Here is a 27,712-nt window from a genome sequence, read left to right as displayed (position 1 = left end):
AGGACAAATTGGGAAGCAGGCTGAGGTTACCAGAAGGAAGCAGTTTTAAATATGTGATTACAGACACAATAATAATTAAAAGATTTATAACAAACATGTACATCAAGCTGCAAGAGAAAGAAAATGATGAAATAAGCTGTAAACCCAAACAAAAGTGGGAACAAGATCTAAACATAAAGATAAAGAATGAAACATGGGAAAAGTTATGCACCGGAACTATGAGAAATACAATAAACACGAGGTTACGCATGATACAATATAATTGGTTACACAGGTAATGTTTTCTCTTCTTGATGACAGTTATTATTACTAGAGTAGGGTTTTCTCCCCTTTGAACCAGAGATTTTTTTTGCCAGCCGAAGGATGGGAAATTTATGTTATGAATAGCATAGGCTGAGAGCTTAATTAGCGAGAAAAACTGGGTTTAATTGGTTTTAAGCACTTGCTTCAAACATTTTACCTTGTCTTAAATTCCTCTGTCAGGAAATATAGATTGGGTGAAGGCCATTCACATGAAGGTTACCTGAAATAGTAGGGTTGAATTGAGGAAGAGGCTGGGAGTTGTCTCCTGGAGTGTAGGAGGATGAGGTGAGGGTTGGGGAGGGTTACTTTGTGGAGGTTAATTATATTATGGGAGGCAGAGATGAAGTGAATGGTCACAATTTTTCTCCCAGTCGAAAACTGGAAATCATAGTGTGACAGATTATGTTGTGTTTGTATTGTATGTAGATATGTTTTTAGGAGATAAATTGGGGCAGGCTTTTTAGTGTAGGTCACATACAAACACTTCAAAAAAGATCTTATTTAAAATACTGGAGCTCTGCTCATGCTATACATGTCGGGGCCTCAGAGCCTTTGCAAAAGCTTTGGGGAGTGCAAAAGAGACTTCACTAATGGATTGTTGTTGACAAAAAGGCAACAGGTGAAAGAACTTGTCGGAGCCACAGACTGTCTGGAGTGGAACCTGCTGTTCTAAAGATGGTCATGTGGTTTTGCAAGCAGAGAGAGTAAAACAGTCTTTCTCTCTGAGAGAGAGAGAGAATTCAGTTCTGCAGTTTTACAGTCAGCAGCTGGGACTGGAACAGGACAAGCTGGCAAGCTTGTGGAAAACCCCATTAGAAAGACAGATTATGAGTGCTTAGTTCAGCCTGGTCAAAGCCCTTGTGGTTCATGCAAGAGGAGAGGACTGGCTGTCTAATGTTTCACTTGGAATAAGAGAAACAAAAAGGCACTCTGTGGTGACCTGAAAGAAAAAGTTATCATCTGGAGAACCCTGAAGGGGGCAAGTTTCATCAGCAAGACTCTGGAGTGGCTGATTAAAAAGGAATTAGTTGTGGATGTCCTGGAACAACAAATCTCTCTCTAAACCGGCAAGAACCTTCCTGAGCGGTAACCATTTACCTTTCAAGCACCAAAGCCTGGTGAACTTTATAAATGTTAAATTCTGTGCACAGTAGAAGAATTACCTGCAACCAGTGAACTTGAAGGAATGAGAAGTGAGATTGGACTGTGAACCAAAGAACTTTTCTGAACTTACTCACACATTATATACATGTGCGCTTAGAATTAGAAGGGGGTTAAGTTTGGTTAAGTAAATCGATAGTGATAAGTTAAAGTTTGATTCTATTTTCATGTTTAAAGATAATTAAAAGCAATTTTTGTTTAAGTAACCATTTGTCTTGGTGAATATCTATTGCTGCTAGGTTTTGGGGTCCTCTAGGCTCGTAACTATACATAACCAATTTTTTGGGCTTGAGCCCTCCATCAATGTCTCCTTTCAGCTAATATTCTGTAAACTGGGCAATATTATGACCAATCTCTCTAAATCCTCCAGTCTTCCTGTAATGTGGTGACTGGGACTGCACACTACTTCAAACATGACCTTGCAAAAGATTTATACAGCTGCAACTTGACTTCCTGACTTTTCTACTCACGTTCGCAATTGAAGGCAAGCATGCATATGGGTTCTTTACCTCCCAATCTATGTGTTGCCACTTTCAGAGAGCTTGTACTCTCAAGATCCCCCTATACATCAGTTTCCTAAAAGTCCTACCATTTACTGTATACTTTTCTTTTGCATTTAACCTTCCAATGTGCACTTGTCCTGATGATGTTTCATCTGCCATTTCCCGACTCTTCCCAACTAGTCTTTCTCTTGCTGTATCCTAAATATTCCTCACTATTCACAGATCTGCCAATTTTTGCATCATCTGCAAATTTACTGATGAACCCACCGACATTTTCATCGAGATTCAGTGGAGATCCCAGCACAGAACCCTTCAGAACTCCACGTGTCACAGACTTCCAGCCAAAATAACTGCCCTGAACCAGTATATTCTGTTTTCTATGGCCAAGCTATTGGAAATCCAGTCTACCAAGTTACTGTGTGGCTCCCAGACACCTTAATCTTTTGAATCAGATGATTCAAACAGAGTGACCTTATTGAATAATAAGGTCCAAACCTATACTATCCATTGCTTTACCCCCCATCAATTATCTTCATCACCTTCTTAAAAAAAAACCTCAATTTAGCTTGTAAGACATGTCCTCCCCAAACTGGCCCTAATAAGTCTATGCTTTCACTAATGTAAATAGATCCTGTTACTAAGAACCATCTTCAATAATTATTGTACAACGAAAGAGGCTCACTGACCAATAGGTGCTGTTTTGCTGTTGAATGGTTCTGGCAACTCCTGCTTCAGATTGCCAGGTCTGCAGGTTTTCTTTCACAGTGGCCAACTATTTCATTTCTGCGTGCCACTCCCATGCTGACGCACCTTTCAATAGCCTCAAGTATTGTCCTACCAAGAGCACCTGTAAATTGGAGGAGCAACACTTAATTTTCTGTCTGAGTCCTCTCCAACCGGATGGGATTCACATCGACTTGTTCAGTTTTTGCTAGTCTACTCTCCATTCTCCCTCCCTCTCTCCTTTTCTTCTTTCTTCTAGCTCTCCATCCTCTTCCCTATCCATTCACACAGTCATCCCCTTCTCCCGCTTGCTGGTGTTCCCTCCCTCTGTTATCCACCTATTAGTTCCTGCCTTTGGGACTATGCTCCTTCCCCTGTCCCTCCCCCCCCCAAACTCTCCCCACCACTACTTTATTCAGGTGCCTGCCTTCATTTTTGTCATACTCTGACGAAGGGCTCGTCTAAAATATTGGATATATATCTTTATCTTTGCTACTTATATAAAGTACAGTGTTTGACCTGTTGAGTTTCTCCAGCATTGTGTTTTTACTTCAACCACAGTGTCTGCAGACGTTCATGTTTTACTTCGTCCCACACCTTATATTCCATCTCGATGCCCTCGATCTGGATGGCATTGACATCGACTTTTCTGGTTTCCATTGCCCCTTCCCCTCTCTCGTTCTCTATCCCTATGTTGCTTTTCCCCCATCTACACTCTCCACGTTTCTCTCTCCCCATCCCTCTGTCTCCATTTCTCCAGGTCTGCGTTGAAAGAGTTACCCCTCCCCCCCCCCGATCAATTCACAGCTTTTCTCTCCTGTCCTTCTCCTAACCACATCCACCCATGACCTCTTGGCTGTTGGCCTGCCCTCCCCCTGCCCCTTCTTCCCTCATCCACCTACTATTTTTAGGGATGCATGTTGCTTATACCTTGATGAAGGGCTCAGGTTGAATATCTTTGCCTGCTATGGACGCTGCAGGACCTGCTGAGTTTCTCCAGCAATTTTGTCAATTACTGCACTCACCGTGTCTGGAGATTTTCTTGCTGCAACCCTCCTTTGTTTATTCTAATTGATGCACGATCAATCACACAAAGACGGAAGTTTTCAAGACTGAAGGCTTCTATTGACAAGAGATGGACAGCATTTCTGCTGTAGTAATATGTTTTCTCCTTTTACATTTTTCCCTACCTGTGTGCTGTTGTATGGATGAGGCTGGCTTGCCCACCAGTGACTCATCTCCTATGCCTTCTCCCCTTATGACCTGGCCATAAAGGTCAACCTCCTTCGCCCCCTTCTGGCATTCCTATACCTGGATCTGGGCCAACCAAAGTCTTGTGTTTATTAAAACCTATCATTCCCCTGCTCTCGATTTCACGGTTATTGATAGAGCCTATCATCTGTGTTGGTTGCTCACTCTGACCTGGACTCAAACTGGTGGCATGATTACCTTTCTGGGGAAGAAAGGGGGAGGAGTCATGAGCCGGCCAGTGAGAGTAGGGTCAACCAGGAAAGGTCATGACATTTACACATGGCAAATATATACAATAGTGGTTTCACCACACTAATAACATGTCCTAATATTAAGCCACATAAAACACTTGCGTGGATAATTGGGAAAAGTAGGATTAGATGGATTTAATAATCAAGCAAGGCTTTGTTTTATTAATAGATTGCTTCATTGGGGCAGAGATAAACACAAGATGGTAGGATGGTTGGGAGCTTACATCAAGGTCACGTCGCTGGTGTTTTTCTGCAATTTAAGAACATGTATAAACACCAATCAGCAAAGACTGGCACAACCTTCAACAAAACCTGACAGATTGACAATGGCTCCGTGACCTGTGGAAACAAGTTGGCTCAGAGGCGTGAATGTAAAATTGTCAATAAACTATGCATTCCTACAGTTAAACTGGAGACACTGCAGCGTGACTGAGGGAGGAAAACATGTATTGTGTATGAGATGTATTTGGAAGTCGTGACATAGCTCTTCACCTTGAAAATCTGATCCAAGTGTGATTCAAGGTTATTATTAACCTTGGAGTACTGAAAATTATTATGTTCCAACCAGGTACTATTGTTTACAGGTAGTTGGCACCTCTGCTTCAATCGTTGTGTGGGTGTGTTTTCAAATTAACCATTAGAGGAATAATATCTTTGCTAACTTTCACTGCTTTGTCAAATGTCTCTTGTCTTCAGAACCAGAATTTATTGTCACGGGCAAATCAGGAAATTCGATGTTTTGTGGCAGCATAATCGTGCAAACGTTCAAATGCGAGATCAGTGCATAAGAACATGAATAAATCTAAGAAATCAAATTGAGAGATTTTATAAAATTTGGGAGCCGTATATGGATTTCATGAACAAAAGTCCATCCAGATCCTCCACCTTTCAGTTAATAATTATGAAAAATAGTCAATAAATACAGTATATGCTAATAATATTAAATATATAGATTTTGCCTTTTTTCTATCTTTCTTCTTTTGGGAAAAGGGGGTTGAGGAGAAAATATAAAAAAATTATTGTATCATTTTGTATTGTTTGTTGCAAGTTTTTATTTCATTGAATTAATGTTCTGTATTGACGCAAATGATAAATAAAATTTTCACATACATGAATAGATGTAGAGGTAGGCCATTTGGCCCTTTGTATCCTGTCCAATCACTCAGTCAGGGCATGGCTGATGTTTTCCATCAGTGTCACTTTCTTGCACCAACCCTATATCCCAATTTCCCTGAAATGTCCAAAAAATATATTATAGTCATACAGCACGGAACAGGTCCTTCAGCTGAACTCACCCATGCTGACCAAGTTGGCATTCCAGGCTGGTCCCATTTACCTACCTTCGGTTCATATCCTTCTCTGCCCTCCCTGACATGATCTCCAACATTCAATGACTGAGTCTCCACAGCTCTCTTAAATAGAGAATTCGAAGATTCTCCCTGGGGAAGAAATTCCTTCTCATTTCAGTCCTTAATTGCTAATCTCTTATTTTGAAACTGTACCCTTGGTTCTTGAAAGTCCAGCTAGGAGAAACATCATCCTTGGGTCTAAAAGAAAATGTTTCAAAGGGAACACTTCTGATCAGAGATCTAGTCTGCTTTATTACTCCTCTCGTTAGAAGGACCAGAAGTAAATGAGGAATGCACAGTTTATTTTTAATATAAAGAAAGAGCATTGCCATGCATTGCATTTAAAAATTGTTTTTGTTTACATCTTCACTCTACTGTCCCAGAAGTGCTGATGTTAAGTAACTGCAAAAGATCTTACTGCTTATTTAAAAAAAAATGATTGGATGCTTGCCAGCATTATTTTATGAAGAAGGGTTCAAGTCCAAAATGTTGGTTATGTATCTTTGCCGTTGCTATATAAGTTTCAATCTTCTTCAGCATGATGCTGAACCAAGCCATGAAAGACCCCAACAATGAAGACGCTGTTTACATCCGGTACCGCACGGATGGCAGTCTCTTCAATCTGAGGCGCCTGCAAGCTCACACCAAGACACAAGAGAAACTTGTCCGTGAACTACTCTTTGCAGATGATGCCGCTTTAGTTGCCCATTCAGAGCCAGCTCTTCAGCGCTTGACGTCCTGCTTTGCGGAAACTGCCAAAATGTTTGGCCTGGAAGTCAGCCTGAAGAAAACTGAGGTCCTCCATCAGCCAGCTCCCCACCATGACTACCAGCCCCCACACATCTCCATCGGGCACACAAAACTCAAAACGGTCAACCAGTTTACCTATCTCGGCTGCACCATTTCATCAGATGCAAGGATCGACAATGAGATAGACAACAGACTCGCCAAGGCAAATAGCGCCTTTGGAAGACTACACAAAAGAGTCCGGAAAAACAACCAACTGAAAAACCTCACAAAGATAAGCGTATACAGAGCCGTTGTCATACCCACACTCCTGTTCGGCTCCGAATCATGGGTCCTCTACCGGCACCACCTACGGCTCCTAGAACTGTCTCCGCTCCATCCTCAACATCCATTGGAGCGCTCACACCCCTAACGTCGAGGTACTCGAGATGGCAGAGGTCGACAGCATCGAGTCCACGCTGCTGAAGATCCAGCTGCGCTGGATGGGTCACGTCTCCAGAATGGAGGACCATCGCCTTCCCAAGATCGTATTATATGGCGAGCTCTCCACTGGCCACCGTGACAGAGGTGCACCAAAGAAAAGGTACAAGGACTGCCTAAAGAAATCTCTTGGTGCCTGCCACATTGACCACCGCCAGTGGGCTGATAACGCCTCAAACCGTGCATCTTGGCGCCTCACAGTTTGGCGGGCAGCAGCCTCCTTTGAAGAAGACCGCAGAGCCCACCTCACTGACAAAAGGCAAAGGAGGAAAAACCCAACACCCAACCCCAACCAACCAATTTTCCCTTGCAACCGCTGCAATCGTGTCTGCCTGTCCCGCATCGGACTGGTCAGCCACAAACGAGCCTGCAGCTGACGTGGACTTTTTTTACCCCCTCCATAAATCTTCGTCCGCGAAGCCAAGCCAAAGAAAGAAAAAAGATAAGTTACACTGTTTGATCTACTGAGTTTCTCCAGCACGGTGTTGTTACTTCAACCACGATGACTGCAGACTTTCATGTTTTACTTCTTGCTGCTAATTTATGTGCTTTAGTTTGACCCGTTGCTCTTGGGCAGGTCAGTGGTTCAGCCGTTAGTCTCGCCCCTCCAGAATCCTGGGTTTGATCTTAACCTTGGGTTCAAGTTCAAGTTCTTTATTTATAGAGCACTTTTTTTTCCAACTTTAATTGACCAAAGTGCTGTATAAACCAAGGCAATCGATTGAAATGAGCACAACTATGTTCAGAACAATGGATTAAGGCGTTATAAATAGACCACAATTGCAGTGAATAGTGCAACACTGTTGGAGGCTAGGAACGTACAAAGTGTTTCAGGCATTAAATGCTAACGACAGAAGGTATGTTCTTACCCTGGATTTAAAGCAGTTGAAGGAGGAGGCTAGTTTGATGGTCAGGGGAATGCTGTTCTACTGTTTGGGGGTGACATCCACCTGAAGGTCCGGTCTCCCCTTTATGTGTGCTTAGTGCATGGAACAGCCAGGCGTAGCTGACCTGAGCTGCTTGGAAGCAGAGTAGGGCGTAAGAAGATCTTGGAGCTATGGGGTGGGTGGGGGGAGGTGGGCAAGGACACTGAGGGCCTTACTTGCGAATAGCAGCAGATTGAAGTTGATTCTGATCCACACCGGCAGCCGCTGGAGGGAGGCCAGAATTGGGATGATATGGTTCCTCTTGGTGCCTATCAGGACCCTGACTGTGGCATTCTGAATCGATTGGAGGCAAGTTAGGGAGGACTGGCTAATCCCAGTGTATAGAGAGTTAGTGAAGTATGGGTGTGAGAAGATAAGGGTGTGAATAACCCTTTCAAGGTCCTTGAGTGAGATGTACGGTTTTATTTTAACAATGGTGCAGAGCTGGATAAAGCAGACCTTCACCATGGTATTGACCTGTTTGTCAAATTTGAAGGCAGGGTTGAAAGGATTTAACGTGGAGTTTAATAAGAGTGGATAGATTACCTAACTTTTTGGTGAAATTAGGGGGGCCGAATAGGATGATCTCAGATTTTGTCTCATTAAATTGGAGAAAGTTATGAGATATCCAGCATTTTATGTCTTCCAGACAGTTGGTGAGGTTGGTGATTTTTGACTGATCATCCAGTTTTAGGGGGAGGTAGAGCTGGGTGTTGTCAGTGTTACAATGCAAGGAAATACCATGTTTCTGCATGATATGGGCGAGGGGGAGCATGTACAGTGAAAAAGGAATGGGGTCAACAGGAAAGGATGGCTGAGGCAGATGTCTAGTTGCCCATGTTGACCATGAAAGCCCTGTCAGTGAGGTAAAATTTGAACCAGTTCAGGGCCATGCCATTGATGCTGACCTCCTGCTGGGGACAGTCTATCAGAAAAGCGTGAACAGCGGCACCATGGTGAGGAGTAAGCTATTGTATATCCTCTGTAAGGCCGACTCCATGCTGTGGCGGGCTTTGTATCCTGACTGAAGCTTTTCTGTTATTTTGTTTTGGTGAAGGTAGGGAGATAGTTGGTTAAGTATTACTTTTTCATGGACTTTGGAGAGGAAAGGAAGTTTTGAAACAGGTCTGTATTTTTTTTGGGATAGTGGGTCAAGGTTAGGTTTTTTTCAGGAGGGCCTGGACCACTGCACGTTTGAAGCAGGTTGGGACAGACCCAGTTGATGATGGAGAGGATGGTCGGACCTGCGATGCCGAAGACATCCTTCAGGTGGGATAGTGTCTAGGGGGAAGGTTGTAGGTTTCATGGGAAACACGGTCTTTCTGAGGGTTGGAAGTGCATTAAAACCCCCATCTTCGTCCCCCTGTCTCCTTTCCTCTAGTTCTGTCTGTCTTTCTCTTCCCTTTTCCTGCTGTCTCCTTTCACAGAGCCAAAATTAATTCTCACCTTTCCTCTTATATCCTTTTGTTTGTTGGTCTGGACTCCTTCCTCTCCCATTCTTTCCCCTTTCTCAGTCTTTATTAAGATACCTACCTTACACTGGACCTTGAAATATATCTTTACCTCTTATGAGACTGGCTGAGTTCTTCCAGCATTTACCGTGTGTTTTTACTACAATCACAGCATCTGTAGACTTCTGTGTTTCACTCCCTGCTGCTTTTTTTGATGTATAGTTGCTCCATTATACATTTTGTTTAGTGATAAGTTGCAGCGTCACAATTCGCGTTGTCGCTGGAAACGGTGGCCCCCCCCCCCCACGTCACTTCCCCCAGCTCCCTGTCTCCTTTCACACTCAAATCCACTTCCCCCTCCCCTCCCCCAATGTTGCCTTCCCCCAGCTCTGTCTCTCTCCCTTTTCTCTCTGCTTTCACATGGACAAAATCCATTCTCACCTCTCCCCTTATCGTATCCAACTAACATCTTTTTGTTGGTCTGGACTCCTCCCCCAGCCAGAACTGTCTCTATTCTGAGATTTGTTGTTTTTTTCTTTATTCGCTGCTTATTTCTTTAGGGGGGGGGGGCTCAGGCCCAAATGTCAGCAACATATCTTTATCTCCTATGGATCCTGCAAGACTGGCTGAGTTCCTTCAACGCTTCGGTGTGTCTTTCCTATAATCACTGCGTCTGCAGACTTTCATGCCCTTTGTGTAATGGCAGCTTGCATTATTGGTGGAATTTGAGTTGCTGTGCTCTGCTTTGACCTTGAGTTGCTTTTATTATTTGGTTTCTCATTCTTATTTGTTGATGTTAAATTGTGCTGGTCGAGCTTGACATAAAGCAGCTGTATTATTGACTGATATGAAGTTCCTGCATTGTTATTGGGTGTTTAGTAATTGGACTGTTGTTGAGAGACTGAGGAGTACAGGTGCATCATTCCCTGAACGTGACAACTCAGATGGTGAAGAAGGGACCTTGCACACTTGCTTTCTTTAGGTAGGGAACTGAGTCCAAAACTTGGGACATTATGACACAGCTGTACAAGCAAAGTGTTGTGGAGTACTGTGTGCAGTTCTAAATTTTAAAATTTAGGCATACAGCACGGTAACAGGCCACTTTGCCCCACTAGTCTGTGCCACCTAATCTACATCCAATTAACCTACACCACTGGTATGTTTCAAATGGTGGGAGGAATCTAGAGCCCCCGGGGAAAACGCATGCAGGCACAGGGAGAATGTACAAACTCCTTATAGACAGCGCAGGATTCGAACCCCATACCCGATTTCTGCGCTGTAAAGGTGTCATGCCAACTGCTACAACCACCAGTGCCACCCCTGGCCGACCAGTTATAGGAAGGATAGCGTTAGTGGGCCAAAGTGCCAGTATGACTCCAATGTTGACGTGCTGCGTTAATTTCTGATGGTAAATTGATGGATTATATTTTAATGTTGATTTGCTGTGTTGATGTTTGATGTTAAAGTCGCTGTATTCTCATCTGTTAAGTTTTTGGGAAATAGTTTGATATCGAGTCGCTTGGTGTTTTAAAGTTTGATATTGTTTCTGCATTATAGGTGAATTTAATTTGAAGCAGAATTTTTTAATGTTCAGTTGTTTTGCTGCCATATAATACCTGCTGCTGCTTCATTTTCGTTTGCTAAGTTGTATTGTTTCTTTCTGTCTGGTGTTATGCTGTGCCAGTGACTGCTATAAAGTTATAACCATAACCATATAACCATATAACAATTACAGTACGGAAACAGGCCATCTCAGCCCCTCTAGTCCGCACCAATGTAAGTGATCTCCTCTAGTCCCACCTACCTGCTCCCTGTTCATAACCCTCCAATCCCCTCACATCCATGTTCTCATCCACCCTTCTCTTAAATGACAACATTGACCCTCTTCCGGAAGGTCATTCCACTCAGCCACCACTCTCTGAGTGAAGAAGCTCCCTCTCATGTTACAGCTAAACTTTTGCCCCCCTAACCCTTAACTTATGACCCCTTGTTCCAATCTCACCTACCCTCAAGGGGAAGAGCCTATTCACATCTACCCTATCAATCCCCCTCATAATTTTAAATACCTCTATCAAATCCCCCCTCGACCTTCTACGCTCCAATGAATAAAGACCCAGTCTACTCAATCTTTCTTTGTAAAGCAAAGATAAGGATATATCACCAGTATAGTTGTTGCATTACTTTAATGCTTTGTTGAATGGTGTGAGGTTTCTTGTTCAGTGTTAAATTGTTAATTTATTGTCTGGTTTTATCTTCCTGCATAATAGTTTGGCGTTAAATTGCAGAATTACTGAGTTCTGTTTAGTGTTAATGTTCTGCATTGTTTGGAGTAAAGTGTTTGGGTGTGAAGTTGCTGCTTTCTCGTTTGGTGTTAACTTGCTGCACTATTGGTGGTTATTAAAATGCTTCATAGTTTGATGTGGAGATGCTGCATTATAGTTTGGTGTTGTGATAGGTTTGCTGGAACATTGTTAGCATTCAAGTAGCTGCTGAGTGAGCACTGGTTTGTACCTTGTTGCATGGCACTGAATTCCTGCTTTATGGTTTGGTGTTTACTTCTGCTTGAACATGCGTTGAGAATTTGCTCTGTTATCATGTGTTAATAAATCACTGTGCCTACTGTGAAGTTGCTGCATTGCTGTTTGGTGTCAAGTTGATACATTTTTTTTCTGGGAAATTAATTGGAAGTGAATGATGATACCTGTCAGCTACATTCCCACTGAGCACCTCGAAAGGGGTTCGGTCGTTAAGAAAATGACAATTTCTTGTTTCTTATTTAAAGCCACAACATTGCCAACACCATCTCACTAACCCAGCTTTTAACCATATAACCATTTACGGCGCGGAAACAGGCCATCGGCCTTTCGAGTCCGCACCGGTTGACCAGTTGGAATGTAAAGAAGAACCTACTTCCTTATGAAACCTAAAACACCAGAACAGGAAAGAAAGTTTTTGTAGACAAGACCTACAGTATTTGATATTGCTGGACAGCAATACTATGTGGTGTAACCATGCAACATCTATTTATTTTGCAGCATTACATATGACATCATCTTGATCGGTTTTAGGTTGTGTGTTACTCCTTCACTGTTTGATGTAACCATATTTATCCATCTTTTCTGCATCCATCATTTGTCTAAATCATCTTGAAGTCTCTTGACTTCCCCTCACCCTCTCCCACCCAGTTTCTTGTTTGGGGCAAACTGAGAAATATTGTATTCTATGAGCATTTGGAGATATACAAGCCCTTTTACACTGCCTGAAAGACGGTAATTAATTGCCTTTTTACCATTTCACTTACCTGTGTGAACGTGGGATGTGGGGTTATTTTCATCCCGGTACTTACCGGGATGCCTGGGTAAGTAGTATCAGAGCGGATACATTTTGCATAGGGTCCCGTGTAAAAGGCTTACCCACCTTCCCGGGATGCCAACACTGCAATCCCAGCCTCCTTTTGCCCTCAGATCCCGGGTCCCAATGTAAAAGGTTGCGCTGAATTGGCTTTTCTTGGTTTCATGTGAACATTCCAATCTGATCAGACCCAGCTTTAAACACGAGTTGTTGACATGCCAATTTACTGGGATCTCAGTGTCAAAGGGGTATCAGCATGGCTTTGTGAAGAAAATGTCATGTTTCACGAGCATAATTGAGTTTTTTGAGGAGGAAACAAAAGAAATTGATGAGGGTAGGGTGGTAGATGTGGTCTCTATGGAATTTAGAAGGCATTTTACAAGGTCCCCCATGAAAGACTCATTCAGAAAGTCATGAGGCAGGGGATCTTGGCTTGCAGGTAGAAAGCAGAGAGTAGTAATGGAAGGAAAGTATTCTACTACTGGGGTACTGTAAGGATCTGTTCTGTGATCTCTGCTCTGTAATTCTTATAAATGACCTAGATGAAGAGGCGGAGAGAGGGTCAGTAAGTTTGCAGATGATTCAAAGTTTGGAGGAGTTGTGAATGGACCTGAAGTTTGTCAAAGGTTACAAGAAGATATAGACAGGATGCAGAGTTGGGCAGGAAAGTGGCAGATGGAGTTCATTTCAGGTAAGTGTGAGGTGATGCACTTTTGAAAGGATAAACCAGATGGCTGAGTTTAGGATTAATGGTCATTTACTTAAGAATGTGGATGAACAGATGGACTTTGGGATCCAAATCCATACATCCCTCAAGGTCACTGCATGGGTTGATAGGATAGTTAAGAAGGCCTATGGGACGCTGGGCTTCATTAATGGGGAATTGAGTTCAAGAGTAGAGAGGTCATGTTGCAACTCTACAAATCTCTGGTGAGCCCACACTGAGAGTATTGTGTTTAGTTCTGGTCTCCTCATTATAGGAAGGATGTGGAAGCTATGGAGAGGGTGCTGAGGAGATTTCCCAGGCTGTTACCTGGAGTGAAAAATAAGTCTTATGAGGCAAGGTTATCAGAGCTGGGACTTATCTCTTCAGAGCCTAGAAGGATGCGAAGAGACTTAATAGAGATCTACAAGATTATGAGAGAAATAGATAGTGTGGACAGCCAGCACCTGTTTCCCAGGGCAGGAATAGCAAACACCAGAGGACCTGTGTACAAAGTGAAGTGAGGGAAGTTTAAGGGAGACATTAGGGGTAAGTTTACTATGCAGAGAGTTGTGGGTGCCTGGAATGCATTGCTAGGGATGGTGGTGGAGGCTGAAACATTAAGAGCATTTAAGAGACTCGTAGACAGGCAGATGGATGGAAGGAAAATAGAGGATTATGGGGTAGGGAGGGTTTAGTAGTTTTTTTAAAGGAATATATGAGTTGGTATAACATTGAGGGCTGAATGGCTTCACTGTGCTTTAGTGTTCTATATTCATCTCTGTCATCCCAACCATCATATATACATATATGGTGAATAGTAAAGATTTGGACCCGCTGCAATTTGCCTATCATAACAATTTTTCCATAGCAGATGCAATATCGCTGGCTCTCCAGTCAACTGTGGATCACCTCAAAAACAACAATTCATACATATGGCTGCTCTTCGTCGACTACAGCTTGGCCTTCATTGCCATTATTCCCTCAGTGCTGATAAAGAATCTACAAACTCTTGGCCTCTGTACCCCCTCTGCAACTGGATTCTTGATTTTTTTCTTAGGAAGACCACAGCCAGTACAAATTGGAAACAGCGTCTTCTCCTTACTGATTATCGACACAGACACCCCTCACCCCCCACCCCCCACCCCCCCCCCCCCAAGGATGCTTAGCCCACTGCTCTAACTCCCACTGTGTGGCCAGGCACAATTCCAATGCCATCTACAAGTTTGCTGATTATACCATAGTCATCTGCAGAATTACCATTGGTAATAAGGAAGCATACAAGAGGGAGATAGAGATCAGCTCCTTGAATGATGTAGCAACAACATCCTTGCACTTAACATCAGCAAAACCAAGGAGATGATTGTGGACTTCAGGAGGAAGTCAGGGGAACACGACCCAATTGTGTCGAGTAGTGGAGAGAGTCAAGAACTTCAAATTCCTGGGTAGCAACGTCTCCAAGGATCTGTCCTGGAGCTTCAACATTGATGCAAAAACAAAGCAGGCTCATTAACGGTTATATTTTGCGAGGTGTCAGAGAAGATTTGGTTTGTCACCAAAGACTCTCGTAAACTTGTACAGGTGTACCGTGAAGAGTACTCTGGCTGGTTGCATCACTGCCTGGTATACAGGCGGCAACTCTCAGGACAAGAATAAACTCCAGAGGTTTGTTAACTTGGCCTGTGACATCACAGGAACCAGACCTCACTCCATTGAGGACATCTACATGAGGCGGTGCCTTAAAAATGCAGCCTCTATCCTCAAAGACCCTTACCACCAGGCCATGTCCTCTTCACTCTGCTACCATTGGGAAAAAGATCCAGGAGCATAAAGACGAGCACTCAATGGCACAAGGATAGCTTTTCCCCCGCTGCCAACAGATTCTTAAATAATCAGTGAACCTTACTTTCCTGCACTATTTAAAAAAAAATATAATAATATTGATGGATGGTTATAATATGAATGTTTGCACCACGACGCTGCCACAAAACATAGAATTTCATGACTTGTTCATGACAATAAATTCTGATTCTGCAATATCTTAATAGTTTCCAACTGCCCCTTAACATAAAAAACCTTTACCGTTTTTTGTAAACTAATATTCAATATATCCCAAGAGGTTAAATTATGCATAAGACATTAGAGTTAGAATGTGAAAATTTATCAAAGATCTTCTGAAAATTGAAGTATTCTACATCCCCTGGTGTTTGCCTACCTATTCCCCCAGCTGCATCCTCAAAGCATTCAGTAGGTTTCTCCAAACACAAATTGCTGTTCACAAATCCATGCTGCCTTTTGCCTAATTCTGTTCATACTTTTCAATGGTCTGCATCATTTTCACTCCAACTGATGTTAGACTTAGCTGGCCTAGAGTTTCCTGTTTTCACATTTGCTCCTCTTTTATTTAAATTCGAGGTGATCCAGAGCTGAGGGGAGAACCAGCGATATTGCATCTGCTGTGGAGCAAATGTCACGTTAGGCGAATTGCAGCAGGTCCAGATCTTCGCTCTTGACAATATATCGATGGCAGCTGAATCTAGAACACTGGAGCGCAGTACAGGCCCTTCGGCCTGCACTGATTGCCACCCTCCAACCTGTAGGAACCATTCCATAAACTATTGCCACTTGTTATTCTGCATTATCTGACTGCAAGGACCTGAATATCCGTTCATTAAACTTTATCCTTTTCTATTTCAGAGTGACATTTTGGGGTGAAGTTGGGGTTAGGTTCTTGTTTGCAGTATTATTTGAGATTTGATTGCTGCATTATTATTTAGGCTACATTATTATTTGGGTTACGTTGGGTAATATCTTTCAGGTAATATTGGTCCTTTTTGTTTGCGGTGATATTGTTGTATTAACTTGTGGGTCAACTGTACAGTACATTAATGTGCCTTGGAACATTGCAGTGTTATTGGTTGAGATTATATGCCTTCTTTATTGCTGCAGCTGTGTTATGATTAGGGTTAAAATGCAACATTATTTCCTGGGTTTGCATTGGTGCACGATTGTTGGGGGTAATATTACTGCTTATTGTTTGAGGTTCCATTCCTACATTACTGTTTGGGTTGATCTTGCAGTGTTATTGTTAGGGGTTACATTATAATTGTACTTACATTTACTGCATACTTGTTTGGAATTATATTGCACCATCATTGCTTGGTACTAATAGCTGTGCTATTGTTTGATGTTACTCTCTCTTGCATTTACCCTTCCAGTGGTCTGCCACCTGCCTTGTATGAATGGAGGGCAATGCACTTCCCGGAACAAATGCCAGTGCTCTCCTAATTTTACTGGCAAACTCTGTCACATCCCAGTGCGACCTTCGAACGGCCAGCAGCCACCAGCCATGGCTCCGTCTTCTGCCGTAATTCACTCCACACACACTCTGCCTCTGTCAGTTGGAGGAAAGCACGGCGTACAAAGTAAGGCTCATTTTTCTTTTAACTTTTATCTGCTCTCGGGCAACTAATCTAATCAAGCTTTGACTGGCTGAGAGTTTGTTTTAACCATGAGGATCCAAGGGCTACAAGATAAAGACTGGCTTGGAATTGAGGCCATCAGCCAGGTCAATCATGATCTTTTTGAACAGAGTAGCACGTCTAGGGGCTAAATGGTTACCATTTGCTTTTAGTCATGGACTTGGGTCGCCACTGAAAATCTAAGTAAGATTAAACTAGTGGAAAATGCTTTTGATGTGCTTGATACTTAGAGAGATTGTAGATCAGTGGTTTTCAATTTTTTTCTTTCCACTCACATACCACTTTAAGTAATCCCTATGTCATGAGAGCTCTGTGATTAGTAAGGGATTGCTTAAGGTGGTATGTGAGTGGGAAGGGAAGGTTGAGAACCACTGCTTAAATATTTTGCTTGAGAAAAATTGGCATTGGCTCATTTTTTTGGAGTTGTGAAATCATTCACACTACAGGTCAATTAGGTATGATTAAAACAGTAGTTTTGAAACTTTTTCTTTCTACTCACATGCCACCTTAAGTAATCCCTTATTCATCACAGAGCACCTGTGGCATAGGGAATACTTAAAGTGGTATGTGGGTGGAAAGAAAAATTTTGAAAACCACTGTTGTAGATGAACCCGACTCAACAATATAACCCTTCCTACCTCACACACCATAACCTTCTATTTTTCTTACATCCTGTGATAGTATAGATTCTATCACCAATGTGTATATGTACAGATTGTAGTGTAGGATGACTGTGATTGGCTGAGAGCGTAGCCACACCTACTGGCAGGATTACTCCTAGCCAGACCAGGTCATTCTGGACTGGTTGACCTTCATGTGATACGTTCCAGTCTTTTAGTTAATAAAAGCCTTGGTTTGGATCAACAAGTCTTTGGTTCTTTTGATGCGCTCTACACATCCCTCTGGCTGTCTAAGAGCCTTTTAAATGTCCCTATTGTTACAGCCCCCACCACACCCCAGCAATACATTTCAGACATCCACCTCTCTCTCTGTTTGGAAAAAAAAAGCTCTGATGTCTCCCTTTTCCTCCACTCATCGTAAATAAATGTCCTCTGATGTCTCAGTATTTAGTTTCATTGGTTTCTCATTGCAATCTGGAATGTTTAGAAAGATTGTTCAATAAGTTTACATAGGTCATCACAACATCATAGGCTGAAGGCCCTGTACTGTGCTGCAAGAGTTTAATGTTGATGCTTTTACATCAGTATTTATCACTCTCTGGCTGAAGAAATTCTATTTGGATGCCCTTCAATCCTGAAGTTGTGTCCTTTTGTCCTAGAATCCCACCATAGGAAACAACGTTTCTACATCTACTCTGCCTTTCAACATTCAAAATATTTCAATGAGACCCTCCCCACCCCACCCCCAATACTCTTCTAAATTCCAACGAGTACGGGCCAAGAGCTGTCAAATTTCCTCAAAACCTTTCATTCCTGGAATCATCTTTGTGAACCACCTCTGAACCCTCTCTGACATCAACACATCCTTTCTTAAGTATGGAGTCCAAAATTGCTCACAATACTCTAAGTGAGGTCTTACCAGTGCCTTATAAAGCATCAACATCACATCCCTGCTGTATATTCTATTTCTCTTGATATGAATGCCAGCATTTCAATTGTCTTCTTCACCAGTGACTCATACTGCAAGTTTACCTTCAGGGTATCCTGTATGAGGACTCCCAGGATATCTTATCTTGAAAATAAATTTTAGATCAGTACCATTGTATTTTGTGAAAGGTGATGACCTTTGTGCTTTTTTTTTCTTTGTGTCACAGTGAAGTTCCCTCCCAACATAGTCAACATCCATGTCAAACATCCGCCTGAAGCAACAGTCCAGATTCACCAGGTTTCCAGAGTAGACAGCTCGTCCTCAGGACAGAAGATGAAGGGGGCCAAGTCAAGCCAACAACAGATCTCTTATCACATCCAAAGCCCTTCAATATCCCATGTGCCGAATTCTGTGTATAACCACCACCAGCAAGTTCGCACCCACTACCAGCAAGTTCGCACCCACCACCAGCAAGTTCGCACCCACCAGTATCCTAGAATTCATTCAAAGTTGGGACGCTGCTTCCAGGAAACTGCAGGTGCACAGGTGAGAAGTTCACAGGTTATTCCTTACTTAACCATTCAGCTAGATGCTATTGATCACATACAAACCTCACAGATGGACTCTAAGAAGGCAGCTTCTTGGCCTCCATGTCAATATAGCTAATCAAGTTAATAAAAATATTCTGAATTCTGGTAACCCACACCCTGTGTCTATTTCTCATTTCTCATGATTCATCTAGATGGAATCTTAAGAAAGAAATCAGAAAGGCCAAAAAAAGGCACGAAGAGGCTTTGGCAGACAGAGTAAAAATAAATCCAAAGGGTTTCTATAGGTACATTAAAAGTAAAAGATTAGTGAGGGATAAAATTGGACCCCTTGTAGATAGCAGGGTAGGCTGAGTGAGAAGTCAGAGGAAATGGGGGAAATTTTGAATGATTTCTTTGCCTCGGTATTCACTAGGGAAAAAAAATATTGAACCAGTTGAAGTAAAGAAAAATAGTGGGGAGTCATGAAGCATATAAGGATAACCGAGGAGGTAGTGATAGCTGTGTTGAAAAAGATAAAGGTGGATAAATCTCCGGGACCGGACAAAATATTCCCAAGGACACTCAGGGAGGCTTGTGGACAGATAGTGGGGCCATTAACAGAGATATTTAGGATGTCACTGTCCATGGGGGTAGTGCCAAAGGATTGGAGGGTGGCACATGTGGTTCCGCTGTTTAAGAAATGGCCCAAATGTAAACCTGGGAATTATAGGCCCGTGAGTCTGACATCTGTGGTGGGCAAGTTGATGGAAAGTGTTCTGAGGGATGGTATTTACAAATATTTGGAGGTACAGGGATTGCTAGGGAGTAATCAGCATGGTTTTGTCAGGGGTAGATCATGCTTGACAAACCTGATTGAGTTTTTCGAGGGGGTTACATAAAAGGTTGGTGAAGGGAAAGCTGTGGATGTTGTCTATTTAGACTTTAGTAAAGCTTTTGACAAAGTTCCCCACAGGAGGTTAGGAAAAAAGGTGGAGGCATTAGGTATAAATAAGGAGGTAGTGAAATGGATTCAGCAATGGTTGGATGAGAGGTGTCAGAGAGTAGTGGTAGAAAATTGTTTGTCCAGTTGGAGGCTGGTGACTAGTGGAGTTCCTCAGGGATCGGTCCTGGGTCCACTATTGTTTGTTATATATATATTAACGATCTGGAAGTAGGGGTGGAGAATTGGATAAGCAAGTTTGCGAATGATACAAAGATTGGTGGTGTTGTGGACAGTGAGGAAGATTACCGTAGATTAAAAGGTGATTTAGGAAGGCTAGAGGTGTGGGCTGAGAAATGGCTGATGGAATTTAATACAGATAAGTGTGAGGTCTTACATTTTAGAAAGGCAAATCTAAATAGGTCATATGCATTAAATGGTAGGCTATTGAGATGTGCAGAGCAACAAAGGGATTTAGGAGTTGTGGTAAATTGTACCCTCAAGGCTGATACTCAGGTAGATGGTATGGTGAAGAAGGCATTTGGAATGTTGGCCTTCATAAATCGGAGTATTGAATTCAAGAGTTGGGAGGTTATGATGAAATTGTACAAGGCATTGGTGAGACCAAATTTGGAGTACTGTGTACAGTTTTGGTCACCAAATTATAGGAAAGATATAATCAAAATAGAGAGAGTGCAGAGAAGGTTCATGAGAATGTTGACAGGATTTCAAGGTTTGAGTTACAGGGAAAGGTTGTGCAGACTAGGGTTTTTTTCTCTTGAGTGTAGAAGATTGAGGGGGGACTTGATAGAGGTGTTTAAGATTTTAAAAGGGACAGACAGAGTAAATGTGGATAGGCTTTTTCAATTAAGAGTGGGGAGATTCAAACTAGAGGGCATGGTTTAAGATTGAAGGGGGAAAATTATAAGGGGAACATGAGGGGAAATTTCTTTACGCAGAGGATGGTGGGGATGTGGAATGAGCTTCTGGCAGACGTGATCGAGGCGGGATCATTGGTTACATTTAAGGAAATACTGGATCGTTACATGGATAGGAGAGGACTGGAGGGGTATGGACCGGGTGCTGGTCAGTGGGACTAGGAGGGTGGGGATTTGTTACGGCATGGACAAGTAGGGCTGAACTAGCCTGTTCTGTGCTGTAAGTGGTTATATAGTTATGGTTATATGGTTATAGATTTTTTTTCTCTCTCTCTTTGTCAATCTTTTCCTTCTCTCCCCTTCCCCATTTATTTAGACATGTTACTGATCCCAAATGATTCTATCTCTCCATCATGTCTCACCTATCTGATTCCATGTCACTTTCCAACCTCTCTCTCTCTCTCTCTCTCTCTCTCTCTCTCTCTCTCTGCACTCCTCCTTGCCTGGTTTCACACAGCTGTTCCTGTCTCACCTCCTTGTACTGGCTTTCATCCACTTTACACTCTCAGGCCTGGATGCAGTTTCAAACTGAAACATCAACCTTATGCCTCCATAAATACTAGTCGGCCTGCTGAATTCCGTCGGAGTTCATGTTTATTGCTATGTGCCAAAGATGCAGTGTTTTTTTGCTATAGTTTCTAGTGTCTGCAGGCACTTGTGAATCCATGCTACATACTTCTCATTTGATATAGTTCTCTGACCTTCCATTAGGGGAAAGCGTCATATGTTATTTTCTTGTGCAAAGCCGCACAAGTCCTTGGTAAGATCACTTGTGGAGCATTGCGTGAAGTTCTGGTTGCCTAGCGACAGGAGGGATGTCATTATGCAGCAAAGAATGTAGAAAATATTTACAAGGAAGACACAGCCGGGAATGGAGGGCTTGAGTTATAAGGAGAAATGATCAGGCTGGGACTTTTCCCCTACTGTGTTGAGGCTGAGGAATGTTAAAATCAGGAGGGATGTCGAAAAGATGTCATAGTCTTTTCCCTCCCCGGGGTAAGGGAATCTAGCACTAGAGGCCGTATTTTCAAGGTGAGAGGTTAATGAATTAAAAAGGACCTGAGGGACAACTTTTTCTACACAGAGGGTGGTGGGTGTATGGGACTGGCTGCCAGTGGAAGTGGTAGAGGTGGGAACAATCACAATATTTAAAAGGCATTTAGACAGGAACATGAACAGGAAAGGTTTACAAGGATACAGGCTAAATGCAGGCAAATGGCACTAGATCATGTGGACAACTTGGACAGCATGGATTAATTGGGCCGAATGACCTGCTTCCTGTGCCTCCATTGGTGTGTTTAAAACCTCAATGAGCTTATTTCATATATAATATAATTCAAATAAGAAAGAATGGGACTTGATTTAAAAATCATTCATTTTCCGTTTTGGAATTATAATTCAAGTTAAAGTTCAAGTTTTAAAAAAATTATCTGATTGCACATGTACAACCCCACGAAACAGTGTTCTCCAGTCCTCGGTGCAAAGCATGCAGGCGCACAACCAGACACAACACACATACAGACAAACAATACATATGCAGGTCAAATATACATATATAAAATAAATAACAAAATATCATTTCGTAAATGCAGTAAAATCCCCATTATTCAAGGAACTGGCAGCCTCAAGCAACCATCAAAAAAAAATAGTGGAAAATAAATGGGTCAAAACTATGGGAGTTTATAATTGATGCACCTCGCTATTAATTCTCCATTCATGCAACGCACAGTCTCAAGCAACCGGGAAATTCACTTATCCAGCATTCATAGGTGCCAGATGCCAGGGATTTTACTGTATTAAAATTCTCAGATGGTTTGTGTTAGCAGTTCCTTTTCATTATTATACAAATTCAATGAGGAATCCTCTCCATTTAATGCATTAGTTTTTTTTTAAACAAAAGCTTATAAAAATGACACAGGGTTCAGTGATCCCAGCACTTATATGTTCCATTGGCTCTTGTTTATGAAGTGTCAAGAAGTTACTGGTGTTAAAGACGTACATAAATATAAGTTGGTTGTTTCCACCCGGAGTATGAATGATTAATATACGAGTGGTGAAATGAACGTTTTGGTTTGAGTTTTCCCTGGCTCTGCTAGAAAAGGTACAAGACAAGGTGGGGATTTACATCATCCAGGTGCTGCCAGAATTGACTTTTCACCTCCTAAATGTTGAAACTGCTTTCTCCCATGGTTGTAAATCGGCTTCACCTTTAGAGACAGGGTTGCTTTTTGAAAAGGAGTTAGTGAGATTACACACTCTTGCCTCTTGTGAGTGATGTGGGTTAATGTTCAAAGTGAGGCAGGATGCTGTCCCCAGACTTTACACCACAAGTTTCAGCGAGTACACAATACGACAGATCATTCAGCACGTACCTCTGCACCTCAGTGGGATTTGAACTGACTGTAAAACAAAATCAGGCACAACAACATTGTAGTAAAATGTGAAACTATCTACCCACCCTGTCACAAATCTACTTGGCAACCTTCTTTTTACACCTCCTAACATACCACAGGATTTAGCTCAACTTGGCCCTTCGTCCCGTTTTAACAGAAATTAAATTGTTTCAGAAAAACTGGGGCTTCTGAAATAACAGATCCTAAACTGTAGACTAATCGGAAGCATTGACTGACCATTTCTCTCCATGGATGTTGCCTGACTTTGCTGAATCCCTCCAGCTTCTCTTTGTTTGCTCAAGAGTCCAGCGTCTGCGGTTTCTTTATTTCTCTGTTATGCTTTGGGCACACTAGGTTCCAGTGTAGATCTTGGGAGCAGTATCCAACTGCAAGCCTGGATACCCACTCCATTAGAGAGAAAAACTGCCTGCATTAGCACTGATTCAGCCGGCTGAAGCTAGTGATTATACTGGACAACAGGTTTGTTTCCCAAGGTAAAAAAAAAAAGGGGTTTATGACAGACAACTTCAAGGAGAACACAAAGATCATTTCAGACTTGTTGTATCATGTGGGAAGTTGGAGAAACATTAAATTAACTTCAATTGAATTTAGTAACGCTGACACATTGCGTTAATTCAACTGATCTAAAAATGTTTTGCCGCTACTTTTTGTTTGTACTCAGCATCTGATGCCTTTCTCGTATCAGTGTCCAACAATAGTCGGCCAGCACTGATGGATTCCAGTTGCCCTGATAATGCTTTTCCATGGTCACAATATCCTGGTGAAACCTTTCACCGTGTTCGCTCAATAGGGAAGAAGTCCACGTGCAAATGCAGAAAATAAATTTTCAATGACATGGCCCTTCATGGTTTTGTATGCTTGAAGTCGACTTAAAATGTCAGGAAATTGCAAAAATAGATCATATCTAAAAACAGTAAGTGATAGGGAAGTTTTAAGGTGGTCTTCGTGAACAGCAGCCTCAAATCCTTAAAATACACACAAAAATGTTCAAGAATCAAATTCTTTGTTGTCTAGTGTTATTCACCCCACAGGCTTATTCTGTTATGAGTCATCTTTGCTGACAGACCTGACTGGATCTTGTTTGAATGTACTCGACTCTTCATGGGTTTGACATAGTAGATGCAGAGTTGATGTTTCCCCGGGATGGTAAGTGTGTTCAGACACAGGGGGTCAGAATAGGAGGTTGGACATTGGGGCAGAGGTGAAGAGAAATATCTTCACCCAGAAGGTACTGAATCTTTGGAATTCTCCATCCAGGAGCCACAATCTTCAAATAGATATTTAGATATTAAGTAAATCAAGGGATATGATGTTACTGATGCTTAGGTAAAAGATCAGCCATATTAAATTTAAAACTTAAATTTAGACATACAACACGGTAACAGGCCCATGAGCCCATGCTACCCAATTACACTCAATTAACTTCCAACTCTGGTATGTTTTTTGAACGGTGGGAGGAAACTGGAGCCCCGGGGGGAAGCCCACGCAGACACGGGGAGATCATACCAAGTTCTTACAGACAGCACGGGATTCTAAGTCTGGTCCAGATCGCTGGCACTGTAACAGCATTGTGTTAACCATGCCGCAACGTTAACCGTGCTGTATCAAACTGAATAGCAAAGCAGGTTGAGTGGCCTACTCCTGGAAAACTATTCCACTATGAGGTCTTCCCTCATTAAATCCATTTGGATACTTTAGATACCAGATTAAATTCCCCCCCCCCATCCCCCACATTTTTCACCTACCTCTTTTTCTGGATGAGCTGTAATGAGCCCTGAAGCCCTATCTTCACCTGAGTGCAGAGTCCAGAGGTACCAGCCAGGATGGAGGATGTGTGTAAAAATAGACTGCAGTAATAATTTTCCTCCTCTGGCCAAGTATCTCAGGAAGGTCATGTTTGACCAATCTGATTGAATTTTTTGAAGAGGCGACTAGGAATGTGGATGAGGGTAGCGCAGTGGATGTTGTCTATATGGACTTCAGTAAGGCCTTCGATAAGGTACCACATGGAAGGTTAGTTAGGAAGGTGCAGTCTTTAGGTATAAATTTTAAGATAGTCAAATGGATTGAACATTGGCTGAAAGGGAGAGGCCAGAGAGTGGTAGTGGATAATTGTCTGTCAGGTTGGAGGCCGGTGACCAGTGGTGTGCCTCAAGGATCTGTATTGGGCCCATTGTTGTTCGTTATATACATTAATGATCTAGATGATGGGGTGGTGAATTGGATTAGTAAATATGCAGACGATACTAAGATAGGTGGAATAGTGGATAATGAAGAAGGTTTTCAAGGATTGCAGAGGGATTTGGGCTGCTTAGAAAAGTGGGCTGAAAAATGGCAGATGGAATTTAATGCTGATAAGTGTGAGGTGCTTCATTTTGGTAAGAAGAATCAGAATAGGACATACATGGTAAATGGGAGAGCATTGAGGAATACAGAAGAGCAGAAAGATTTAGGAGTAACGGTACATCGTTCCCTGAAGGTAGAAACTCACGTGAATAGGGTGGTGAAGAAGGCTTTTAGTATGCTGGCCTTTATCAATCATTGCATGGAATATAGGAGTTGGGAGGTGACGTTGAGATTGTATAAGACGTTGGTGCGGCCTAATTTGGAGTTCTGTGTGCAGTTCTGGTCGCCTAATTATAGGAAGGATATAAACAGAGTGGAGAGAGTGCAGAGAAGGTTTACCAGAATGTTACCTGGGTTTAAGCATCTAGAGTATAGGGAGAGATTGGACAGATTAGGTCTTTATTCTTTGGAGCGTAGAAGGTTGAGAGGGGATTTGATAGAAGTATTTAAGATTATGAAAGGGATAGACAGAGTGGATGTGGATAGACTATTTCCGTTAAGAGGAGGAAAGATTAAAACAAGAGGACATGAGTTAAGAATTAAGGGGCAGAGGTTTAGAGGTAACATGAGGGGGAACTTCTTTACTCAGAGAGTGGTAGCCGTGTGGAATGATCTTCCGGGAGAAATAGTGGCGGCGGAGTCAATTGTATTATTTAAGAAAAGGTTGGACAGGTATATGGATGAGAAGAAGATGGAGGGTTATGGGCATTGTGCAGGGAGGTGGGACTAGAAAGGGGTGTTTGGTTCGGTGCAGACTAGAAGGGCCTAATGGCCTGTTTCCGTGCTGTAATTGTTATGTTATGTTATGAATTGGCTGAGGGAATTGTCACCCACAGAATGCTCAGATGAAACCAAATCCATAATGAATGGTGAACAATGGACAGTTATGTAACAGGGCAGCACAGTTGGCTTAGCGTTTAGCACAACGCTTTTACAACAGCAGTGATTGAGACTGAGGTTTGAATCCTATGTTGCCTGTAAGGAGTTTGTATGTTCTCCCCACGTCTGCATGGGTTTTTCCCCAGGGGGCTCTGGTTAGCTCCCACCATTCGAAACGTACCGGAGTGGTGGAGATCAATTTGGTGTAAATTGGCTGGCACAGGCTCATGGGCCAAATTGGCCTGTTACCATGCTATACGTCTAAATTTAAATCTACAAATTAAAAAATATGTATAAATTTAGGGCTTTTACAATCCTGGTAAACCATAGGGCTGAACTAAGCTTAAATTTAGTCCCACCACACCAGAAATGAAATTGGTTAGAATAATGAATATGCTTGGATGCTCATGTTGTAGCTAAATTAACTGGTCCTGGACATTGTTCATTTTCTGATTGGTTAGTTCTCCAACAGACATGGCATTTCAGTACAATCTGCTTCAAGGTTCAAGATTCTTTTATTGTAACTTCACACAAAATTTCTTCTGTCTGTGATAAGGCGGACAGATTCACCATCTGCAGAAATTGACTGGAACCTCTTCCAGTCAGAGAAAGAGAAGCAAAAGAGAGTCCCACTGGAGTCGCCGAGTGTCCGTAGATTGGCCTCCAGTGCTCCCACAGCCTCGGCAACCACATGGACTCTGGTCCAGGCCCCAGAAACATTCTTAATCAATTTATTTATCTGCCCTGTAACCTCACGGCATCTGCGGACAAATACAATCCAACACCCATAAGTCTCCGAAACATTATTTGCCTTTGATAATAGTGAAATGTGATTAATTTTAATATTCTTGGCTGTTTATAGTGTGGGAAACCTTTACCAGGCCTTTCAAAGCAAGAAGATTGCTGCGGAACTGTGGGCACTTCTTGGGGATTCCACAAATGCCAGAAATGTCCAAAGAAGCCTTGTAAGTCTATTTGTTTAAAAATAAAATTGCATTTTAAACTGTCCATTTGTTGTAAATTGAGCAAGTTTGTGTTTCTTTAATGATAAGAGTAGAGCAGTAGATGTGGACTACATGTATTTTAGCAAGGCATTTGACAAGGTCCCTCACGAGAGACTCATTCAGAAGTCACGAGGCACGCGACCAGTGGAACCTTGGCTTGTGGATAAAAAATTGGCCTGTAGGAAGAAAACAGAGAGTAGTAGTGGAAGGAAAATGTTCTGCCTGGAGGTTGGTGACTAGTCAAGTGCAGCAAGGATCTGTTCTGGGACCCCCTGCTCTTTGTGATTTTTTAAATAAATGACCTAGATGAAGAGGCAGAAGGATTGGTCAGTACGTTTGAGGATGACATGAAGGTTAGAGGAGCCGTGGATGGAGCTAAACGTTGTGGAAAGTTTCAGGAGGCTATAGACAGGATGCAGAGTTGGGCAGAAA

The 27,712-nt window shown here is 42.4% G+C and overlaps 1 protein-coding gene across 6 annotated transcripts in view; it reads left to right on the top strand.

Moving 5' to 3' along the window:
- ltbp1 (latent transforming growth factor beta binding protein 1) overlaps positions 1-27,712 on the top strand; it is a 408,702-nt gene that overhangs the window by 135,003 nt on the left and 245,987 nt on the right. For all 6 annotated transcript variants that reach the window (XM_069930946.1, XM_069930944.1, XM_069930947.1 and 3 more), the window contains 3 exons: positions 16,418-16,624; positions 18,456-18,775; positions 27,139-27,241. In XM_069930946.1, the coding sequence (XP_069787047.1) occupies positions 16,418-16,624; positions 18,456-18,775; positions 27,139-27,241 (630 nt within the window). The remainder of the gene's footprint in view (positions 1-16,417; positions 16,625-18,455; positions 18,776-27,138; positions 27,242-27,712) is intronic.

Source organism: Narcine bancroftii, chromosome 4 (genome assembly GCF_036971445.1).
Source record: "Narcine bancroftii isolate sNarBan1 chromosome 4, sNarBan1.hap1, whole genome shotgun sequence".
Taxonomy (NCBI): Eukaryota; Metazoa; Chordata; class Chondrichthyes; order Torpediniformes; family Narcinidae; genus Narcine; species Narcine bancroftii.
The sequence above is the reverse complement of the archived record's forward strand: the minus strand, read 5'-3'. Positions and strand labels throughout refer to the sequence as shown.